This window comes from Drosophila hydei, unplaced genomic scaffold (genome assembly GCF_003285905.1).
Source record: "Drosophila hydei strain 15085-1641.00,03,60 unplaced genomic scaffold, DhydRS2 tig00000001-arrow-pilon, whole genome shotgun sequence".
Lineage (NCBI taxonomy): Eukaryota > Metazoa > Arthropoda > Insecta > Diptera > Drosophilidae > Drosophila > Drosophila hydei.
The window spans coordinates 7,434,397-7,444,823 of record NW_022045643.1 but is presented as its reverse complement, the minus strand read 5'-3'; the positions used below and the strand labels follow the sequence as shown (position 1 = coordinate 7,444,823).

The window sequence follows — 10,427 nt, the reverse complement described above, 5'->3', positions numbered from 1 at the left end:
ATCTATTTACTTGATCTTTATGATCTTGATATTTTTTTTTAATTTTTATTAATTTTAATTTATTTATTTTTTTTTTAATATTTTTAAGCTGTCTATACTAGACAATAAACAAATTTGTGAACAAATATTATTGTAACGTAACCGGATGGCTTGGGCTTCAATGAGATATTTGATAGGAAATTGAGTATCAATTTGAAGTCTGCCCTTCCGCCTGTGACACACATTAGCTAAATTTCAGCATAGCCTAAGTTCACAGTTTGAATGTGTTGAACTGCAGCGCCTCTTATCAAAAATATAAACAAAAACAAAACTGGAGCTAATATGCTCCACATGTTGTTCATTGACGTCGCCGCTAACCAAAGCTCAAAATGAAATCAAGCCTAAGAAAGTCAAAAAAAAGAAGCTGGTAGGCAACTGTTTAATACTCTACTTTAGATATTTATATACATATATATGCATATTGTTAATAACTCTTAAGCTGCAGATCCAAAAGGCAGCTGCTTTCTGAAGCTGCTTAAGTAACTGGACTAAAGTTTTATCATGATTTACCTAAATGTCAGTGTCATTGCTCTCATGGCAGATATGCCCCTTATGCCCTACTCTATACCCTACGTCTGACAATGTAAGCAGCTAATATTTGAACTAGCTGCTATTACATAATCTGCTGCTGATTAATGTAATTCCCGATGATCGCAGCATATTTAAAAGCTGATCGAGCGTGGCAAAGTGCTCAGTTCTTAGCAGTCAGCGTTGCTTTTTAGATCTATCTGAAACAAATCCTATTCAAAATGTCGAAATTCGTGTTGATGTTCCTTGTGTGCGCCTTTGTTGTTGTAAGTCACTTAATGCTGTCAGATTGTGGCAGAGTCTAAAAGTAATTTCACGTTACAGGTGTGCAGCGCTGATGAGGTCAAGAAGGATTCGCCACTGGACGAAATTCAGGCCACTATTGAGGCTCGTCTGAAGGAGGTTAAGGATTATTTTAACGAGCACGTCGACCAGGCTAAAGTCAAGGAATTCGTCGAAAAATTCGGTGAAAATGCCAAAAAATTCATAACTGACACCCAAAAGGACGCCGAAAAACTGACTGAAAAGAAAGCAAGGAAGTAATGAAAATATACTTGAAATAAACTGAAGATTGAATAATCTTCAATGTTTCCAAGTTGACCATAAAATAAAGAAATCACAAACTGAATCAGCTTGCCTTCTATTTTAGTAAATTGAATCAGGCCATAGTGAAATATTTGATTTCTACTTCATAGAAAGGCAAACACACAGACCATATTCAGATGCGATTTTCCATTAAGTAGTATCAAGAGCTTGAGTAAGATTTTAGCTGTTTCATTTTTGCGTTTTAGTTTATTTATTTAATTAGTTAAATAAAATACAGAAAAGTGGATCAAATTCATTATCATCTATAATAGTTTCAAGTGGATCTCTTAAGCGGAGTCACGCAATCTTTGCACACGATATGCCCCAAGGTGCACTGAAAGCTATCGTCCGGATGGGGCAGCTCCAGGCAGACAGTACATAGCATTACCTCGCTCAGCTCCGGCTGCGTGAGCTAAGATCCTCTCTCATATGCACTCAGGTTGATATATAGTATTAAGAAATATATTACGGAAAACAAAGTCAGTTTTCAATCCACATTTGAAGGCCAAAGTAATCAAATCCATTATTCAATTAAAATTTTATTTAGGCAACACTTGGTGTACATATAAATACATAAATATATATATGACATATATAATATATATATAATATATAAATATATATATGACCTTAATAATATATATACAAGTTTATATAAGGAAAGTAATTTAGTCAGCTTTCTTGGGTTATCTAACATGAACCCTCTACAGAGCTCAATCGACATCAAATTACTTTTCCGGCTATGATAAGCTGTGCTCCAAAAAGAAAACAACAAAAAAATAAACAATATTAGAACAAATCCCGCACGTCTAATAATTTAGGATTCCAAAATGAATGGAATTTTTGATTCCTGCCACACAGAAATCTGAATTCCCTTATCCATTCCGATTCCCTTATCCATTCCATCCCAAAGAGAAAAGCTGGAACTAAGCATAATTCTAGTTTACCCCGAATTCCCTTCGAAATCTCGCTCGATTCCCGCTGCGCACAGCCGATCACATCTTTGGAGCTGATAAGTGCAAAGCACGTGTGACTGAGAAGCAAAGTTCTTCAGCTGAGGCAACAATTCGGATCGCTGGTCAATTGTTGTATTAGTACTCATCTCGTCGCCTGGCTGCTTGGAGCTGCGTTGAACACTTGTAAATCTATAATTATGGCCAAGATCGCTGTTGTTTTTCTGGTCATTGCGCTATTGGCTGTAAGTTGACTTGTGAATGCATATGGAGTGTGGGTACGAAAGTGTTTATGCTCGTCTGTCTTGGTCGATTATCATTTTGCAGCTCTGCACCGCCAACGAGGTTAGCCCGGAGGTCAAACAACTCGAGCAGTTTAGCGCCCAATTGGGAAATGTATTCGCCAATCTAACCACAATGGTCAAAGCATACGTGGATCCGGAGGCGATGCAGAAATATGCCAACCAATTCATTGACAACGCCAAGAACTTTGTGGAAAACCAAAAAAAGAACCAGCCACAAAACTAAGATTTGTTAGTTGTAAACAAGCTGCATGAAAATGTATAGACATAAGCCAAAACAAATGCCAATAAAGAGAGCGTAAAGCCATTCACTTAATACCAATCTAAAACTGTAAAGCATTATTCATTTTGATTAGCAGAAATACAAGGCAGGAGATACGTAGAACAAAAAGTATCTATCTTTCCGCTATCTATTTATATGCTCACAGATTATGTTTTATGAAGCAAGAATCGAAAACATTAAATTTGTAATATATAATAAATATAAAAGACAAATAAACATGTTTCTTAAATCAACCTTATATATTATATTTGTTCGCATGATAATTTACTTAGGTATAGATATTTTGCTTTTGCTTTGGTCACTTTATGAAAATATAAGTTGAGCATGTGGTGTGGCCAGACATGCACACGAAATTATAATCAATGTACAAACAACTAGCACCTGCACGCTGCTGCCCCGACCTATGGCACACTCGGCCCGACGCTACTGATAAGTGCGCAAAGTCGGTGGGCTGCTGTCCAAAAGACGCAGAGAAGACGCAAAAGAAGGTGTTCTTACGAGTGAATTGCAAATAGTGAATTCAGAACTCAACTTCGTGTGGAACTGTGCAGAGCTAAGTCAATTTCCAAAACAACTTAAAATGGCCAAGATCGCTGTCCTGTTCGTCCTTGTTGCACTCGTTGCCGTAAGTACAGTGGGCGTGGCCGCGTGTTTGGCTTTTATATTTTCGTGTTTTCCTTCGTAGATCTGCAACGGAAATCGCGTGACGCGTGATGCTATACAAGAACCCAGTCTGGGCCCAGCTCTGCAGCCGTTTGTCGACAGCGTGAAGCAGCTGTTCAGCGATAAGAATATTGATGTAAGTAGTTGGCAACGATAGAATTGTTGATTGTTGATTGTCGATTGTGACCTCCATTCATATGCAGGAATTGAAGAAAACTGGCGATCTGGTTACGACACGTGCTGGAGAATTCGGCGCAGATGCTACCAAGTTGTTTAAGAGTTGGGTTGACAAGCTCAGCTTGGACATCGAGAAAAGTAGGAAGCAATAAATACACCAGAACATGCAACGAACAATCCCAATAAAAGTTTAAGAACTTGCAAAATAATCAATTTCGTAATTAGTTCAACATCATCCAGAGTCGCAGCTTGATCCGCGGCATGGCCAGCAGACGGTAAGTGGCTATAGGGCAGCTCATGGGCAGCAGTTTGAAGTCGGAACTCTGGCCGGGCATGTTGAAGTATGCCTGATTTAGCTGCGGCTCCACATCCATTAGCTGCTTGGCCCGCACATGTATGGCCGGCAAGGTGGCAAAGTATTTCACCAGCAATATCTCACGCGGTGACGACAGGATCTTTAGACTATAGCTAAGCCGCAGCTCAGTGGCGCCGAGCACCAGCTTGACACGCAAGCGCCACGACTCCTCGAACACAAAAATGGTGGCAGACTGAAAGCGAAGCTCGGCGTTCAGGCGAGATGTGTGCTGCGGCCAGCGCAAATCCAGATCCTCATACGAAATCCTCTGGGCACTTAGCTGCCGATGGCACTGTCGCAGCGGCTGGACAGCCATCTGCTCCAGCTGGTCTATGGTGCTTAGTGCGGTCAGAATCTCATCGCTAGACATTTGCAGATTGCTGCAGCTGGCCTCATGTTGGGCGCTGTCCTCCTGACAGCCCTGCCAGATGCAGCCCAGACAGCGATATTTGCAGTGCACCAAGCGCTTAGTACACTCCGTTTTCAGGTGCTTGGCCAGGCTCTTGTATTCTATTTGCTGCTCGCAGTCGGAGCAGTTTTTCGGCAGCTCCCAGAGCGTCTGGCCCACGGCCAGGTTCTTTGTCAGTTCCTGCCAGCTGATGTGGGTGCGACAGTGCGGGCACTGGGCATCGCGACTGTTCAGCGCCGCCTCGGCCAGCAGACGAGTCACGCAATCTTCGCACACGATGTGCCCCAAGGTGCACTGATAGCTATCGTCCGGATGGGGCAGCTCCAGGCAGACAGTGCACAGCATTACCTTGCGCAGACGCTCGCTCAGCTCCGGCTCAGTGCGTGCTGCATCGACGGCACTCGAACCGGCCGGCTGATCTGTGTCCCCTGCACCACCTCCATCCATGTTCAAACGCTGGCGCTTGTAGGGTCTTGTGGCGTCTTCTTCCGTGTTGGGCATTCTGTGTTTTAATTTGGATATTTCGTGTTGCTCTTTTCATGCAATTGAAACACGACTTGGCTCCAGGAAAGTCAGCTGCTCGAGTTTAAGGTTATTTTCATTTGTTTGTTTCAAGTGTTGTTGATTTTCATATGTTGACTTAGCTCACAGTTTGTAAGCCCCAACTGATCGACAATACAGCCCATGGACAACGCCAACCTAGATCTTAGGGCTCCATATTATTTAAATAACAACTTTTGAAGTAAAAATAAATTATTTCTAAAATAAATTCTAAATGCTCGTTTGAATTTGCAGGCATAAATTAGAGTAAATAAAAATTTGGCATTTATATCGAGCTTAGATTTTTATAAGAATTCGCTGAGCGGAAGAGAAGATGCAGCTATATATTATACATAATCAAGCTGAGATCCTCTCTCATATTCACTCTTGTTGATATATAGAATTAAGAAATATATTACTGAAAACAAAGTCCATTTTTAAACCACATTTGAAGGCCAAAGTAATCTAATCCATTATTTAATTAAATTTTTATTTAGACAACACTTAGTGTACATATAAATATATAAATATATATATGGCATATATATTATATATATATTATATAAATATATATATGACCTTTATAATATAAATACAAGTTTATATAAGGAAAGTAATTTAGTCAGCTTTCTTGGGTTATCGAACATGAACCCTCTACAGAGCCTAATCGAAACCAAATTACTTTTCCGGCTATGATAAGCTGTGCTCTAAAAAGAAAACAATGTTTTTATATTAGCTCACGAAACGAGAGCAGTATATGGGTTTCGTGCGATTTTTAGCTTGCTGACTGTGCGTGTGTCTCGGCAGATAATGTGGAATATATATATAGCTATAGCTGCTACATGCTTAGACCATATAAATGTCAATATGGCAAGTTGGAAAATGATATTGTTTATCCACAGATTGCGAGCTGAGATTCAGTTCACCTTCTCTTCAGTTAGGCCAAGAAAGAAGTTATCAAAATTGGTTAAGTGTGAGCGAGTATCAAGCAGTCAGTTGGGTTTTACTTTCCAAATTCTAGTTCGTATTTAAATAGCACTGTTATATAACCGTATGCTTTGGAGCTCGTTGATAAGCGCAAACACGCCATGTGAGGCAACATAATTTATGCAATCATTCTTAAAATGTCAAAGTCAACTAATAATTGTACAAGGCGGCAATCAAGCTTGAGAAATGACTAGAAATGTCGAAACATTTTTTAGAACACTCACACACGCACACACTCTCTCTCTCTATCTATGTGTGTGTGTGTGTGGCAAAAAGCAAACAAATAAATGCTAAATTACATGCACAAAAAGGCGACAGCTGTAAAATATTTGCCAGTTATTTCACACACCTGTCTGCACAGCGAGTAAGGCAAAAGCCATGGCCATAACATGAATAATGTACGCCACTCTACCTCTCCCTGTCTCTCCCTCTCTGTCTCTCTCTTTCTCTCCCAGCCTGTACATGTGCCGTGTTCATGTCATCCATCCGCCTCAGCCGCGCACGATTGCATAACATCAAAGTAGATTTCTGCTTCCCATTGAAGCGTATCGCTTTTCTTGGCCGTACTAAAAAATGTTCTCACTGAAAAAGGCAGCAAACTGTAAGTGTAAAATTTATAAATGTTTAGCATTTCTCACTGAGGCATGAAATGTCTCTGTTTTTAGTTTCTGCTCTCTCTCTTCTTTTAAATTATATATTACATATAAAATGGATTTTTAGACGTAAGCTAAGCTCACATATTTGGCCTGGCTAAGCAATGATAAATAAGAGACAAATCTTAGTTGAGCTGCTGCACATGTGCTGTGACTTTCATGAGTCAATTCTCAGCGTGCTGCAAAGACACTAGCTGAAAGTCTTACTAAGGTAAACAGACCAGTTTTCTATATTTAGACTCAGTTTCCGTTAGCCTGAATCGCAATTAAAGTCAACATGTTTCGCTTGCAGATCTCGCTATAATTTATCCAGCAGTTTTTATCAATTCGCTTTCGCCATCCAACATGACACATTTTCAGCTCAGTTAAATGTTTAAAATGGCAAACAGTCTAAACAAATGCGGAGCAGAGTTAAAAATAAATCACGCATACGCCATGTGTGCGTTCCACAGAGTCAGTTAAGTCGCCTGCTTGTCAATCGTCTGTATGGCAACTCGTGTTTAATTAAAAATTTAATAAATGCTGCCACAACAACACCCAACACGGGCTGAAAGAAGCTGAAAAACGCGTAACCTATTTTGTTGTTGCCCTTAAAGGGAGAAGAAGAAAAAAAACAAGCTGCACACAAACTGAAACCCAAACACGACGCACACAATTGCAATTCTCCTTCGGCAACAATATGGCAGACATGCGTGTGCCTGTAGCTGTTTGTGTGAATGCATTGTAATGCTAATTTAAATAACGATAAGCCCAACAAGAACATCAGCTTTACCAACAACACCCAACACACACACACACACCCACACACACACGATGGCAGCGACAACAATGGCAACAATAATAGGAAAACAATTTGACAAGCTGTGATTTTGCCATCGTAGCTGCTATTAATACCCTATGTGCTTATGAGTCCAATCAATTGATCACAATCAATGTGGCGAGGTCTGTAAATAGCGCTCTACTATGCGATTCTCAAAAATTGAAGCAAGCTCATTAGGCTTTGTGTGTTGTGTGAATCAGCCGCAGCAGGGCGACCGTTAGAAGAGGATGAAACTTAGTCGAGCTGAGACTATAATCTATGCCTATAAATATATAAATATATATGTATTATGATCATACTTAACCTCAACATCTCCTTTACCTCCCTCTCTCTCTCTCTCTCTATCTCACTTGTGCACGGCATCTTGTTCTCTTTTTCTTATTATTCTTCTCCTAATACTTCTTCAGTCTCTATGTGTTTTTCTCTCTCTCCCTCTCCCTCGCTCCCTCTCTCTCTATGCATAAACATATCTACAAACATGGAACTGTGATAGAGTATGAAATCTGTATCTAAGCACAGTTACAGTTTTCTTCCAGCTAGACAGACTGTCAGCGTCGATAGAGCATCACACACACACACACACACACCCACACAAACACACCCACACACACGCACACTACTGGCATATTAGCGTTGTATGCAAAAACAAATAATAAAGCCACTTGCGCATAAGAAGAACGGGGAAAAAACATACTGCTGTGCGTCGACTCATTGTTGTTCTTGTTGCAGTTGTTGCTATTGTCGTTGTTGCGTGAGCGTGTGCCATGCCAGCATAGAGCAGGCATTATCCTTTCTATCACTTGCCACATTTTCGCATAATGCGGCGTAAAATAGCGTCATTGTTGTTGCTGCTGCTGCTGCTGTTGCCGCTGCAGTTGCAAACAATGAATACATTTGTAATGTTAATGGAATGCAACGGCAGCGGCAACAGCAGCGGCAACAGAAACAACAAATGCCAGCAACTAGCAACTACATCAGCAGCTATTTTAGAGCTGTTGTTTGTTAGTATTGCGCTGCGTTGCGTTGTGGTGCGTTCAGTTACTTTGTCATAAAAAGAAACCCACGCCCAATGAAAACATGAGCGACACTGCAGCGCCCTTTGGCAATAAGTAGACAAGCCTTAGGTATGAATATGTTCTCTGCATTTTTTCAAAGTCTTCAAGCATTGTATTTAAACCTGAACAATTCTTATTGCCATACCTGAAATTCTTCAAAAACATGTGCCTGAATGCAGGGATTTGTTTTTATGCAGACATTAGAATCGTCCATTTGATGATGAGCATTGAAGAAAAACAGTCTTGACTAAGTAATTTCATCAGAATTGACTCGAAAGCCTCAACCTTTCTTAGCAAAATATACGAAAGAGCTCACAAGCTAAAAATAAATGTGATATAAAATCGGAACTAATCACGTATATAACGTATACAATCGAATAGGTATGCTTAGTCGAGACTGCTCGACTAGAAGATACCCTGAACCATTGCGCAACCAACGCACACATACGCAGGAGCTACTTAGTCTAAGCATAATGTTACTTCTGGTTGAACTTTCTTCATCTAATTTTCAGAGCTTGAAGATATTCATATGTGTGTATATATCAAAGCCTTAGTAAGGACAGATAGATGGACATGGCTGGATGGATTCAGCTTCTCGACCTGATCAAAAACATATATATATTTTTTATGTGCTATGGCACGCCTCCTTCTACCTGTGGCATACATTTTCACTCAGTTCCCGTTTTCTATGGGTTCAGTGTATAAAAATAAATTATATAATCGCACTTATATATTATATATGCCTCTTAAAGGCATAACGCATTAATGCGAGACTAAAGCATTATCTATGCAGAACCTATATAAGGTTGCCGCGAATGCAAAGTCAATTATAAGTTTCTCTAGAATGGTAAAGTTCTGTGGTTATCCAGTGCTTGTGCTGCTGCTAACAAGTGTTGTTCAATTGTGCTCTGCGAATACTGCAGCCACGACGATAATTGGGAATGTTTTGCAGCGCACTGATAAGATAAATTTTGTTATGTCGCCCAAATTATTCGTCGACAGCCTCTATGCAATCTATATGGGAGCTAGAAGTGAAACACTCAATGAAATCGCCAGATTTCTACAAGTTAAACACAAAACAAGGGCCGAGGTAATCGCAGAGCTGACAAATGGTAATCAAATTATTGCCCATTCTCTGAATGAGAACCTATATGCGGCCACAAGTGTATTTGTGGCCAAAAATATCAGTATAAATAAAACGTATCGAAACGTAATAAAAAATAAACTCAAAACTGATTTTCATCAATTCAAATCATCACGAATTGGGTGATCAGACATACCCATAAACATATAACGGAACTGATTGATAAGATGAACTCAGACAGACATCTAATGCTTTTCAGCGCTACATATTTTAATGAGACGTTAGAATTACCAAATCCGAAATACATCAATGCAACATTCTATTCACCTCTAATCAAAGGATTTATGAACAAATTTAAGACTAACGCGATTTCTTCCCAAGCTAATTTACCGCACAGTTATTTGAAAGAAGTAAATGCAGACGCCATTGCAATACCTTTCATCAAATCAGACCTGAAACTCCTTTTCCTAGTACCAAAACAAATGGATGGTATTAAGACAATCGAGAATAACCTACATAAACTCAGCATGGCGGATCTGACATCAACAAGACTCAAAGCATTTGATCTCATAATGCCAGACTTGTTTTTAAAATCTGAAATGAATTTTAACAAAATTCTTAAAAACTTCAACATCACTCGAATATTTCAACCTTCTGCTGAACTAAGTCGCATGACCAACTATCGAGGTAAATTTCATTTGAACCACGTCGTGCAAGAAAGTGTATTCGAACCCATTATGCCGCGCGCTCAATCTGCAGCTGACCAAGGTTTGTGTCTCGACATTTAGCATTTCAAAGCATTAATCTGAATTTTAATGATTGCAACAAACTCAGGGAATGCAGCAACCAAACGCTTACGAATCAATCGTCCATTTGTATTTTTACTTAAAGACAACTCGAATATTTATTTGGCTGGACGCGTTGCATATCTAGGGACAAAAATAAATATCTGATCTGGAAGTGAAATGATTGGATTCTTTTATTTTCGTCGATC

At 39.6% G+C, this 10,427-nt stretch overlaps 1 protein-coding gene across 1 annotated transcript; it reads right to left on the bottom strand.

Moving 5' to 3' along the window:
* Positions 1 to 3,751: 3,751 nt before the first annotated feature.
* LOC111604542 (cysteine and histidine-rich protein 1 homolog) lies at positions 3,752 to 4,795 on the bottom strand. The gene has a single exon (XM_023322640.2). It carries the CDS (start codon positions 4,793 to 4,795, stop codon positions 3,752 to 3,754), a length of 1,044 nt encoding a protein of 347 aa, XP_023178408.1.
* Positions 4,796 to 10,427: the final 5,632 nt, after the last annotated feature.

Coding starts and splice junctions, on each gene's coding strand:
- LOC111604542 (XM_023322640.2), bottom strand. CDS start 4,795: ATGCCCAACACGGAAGAAGACGCCACAAGACCCTACAAGCGCCAGCGT.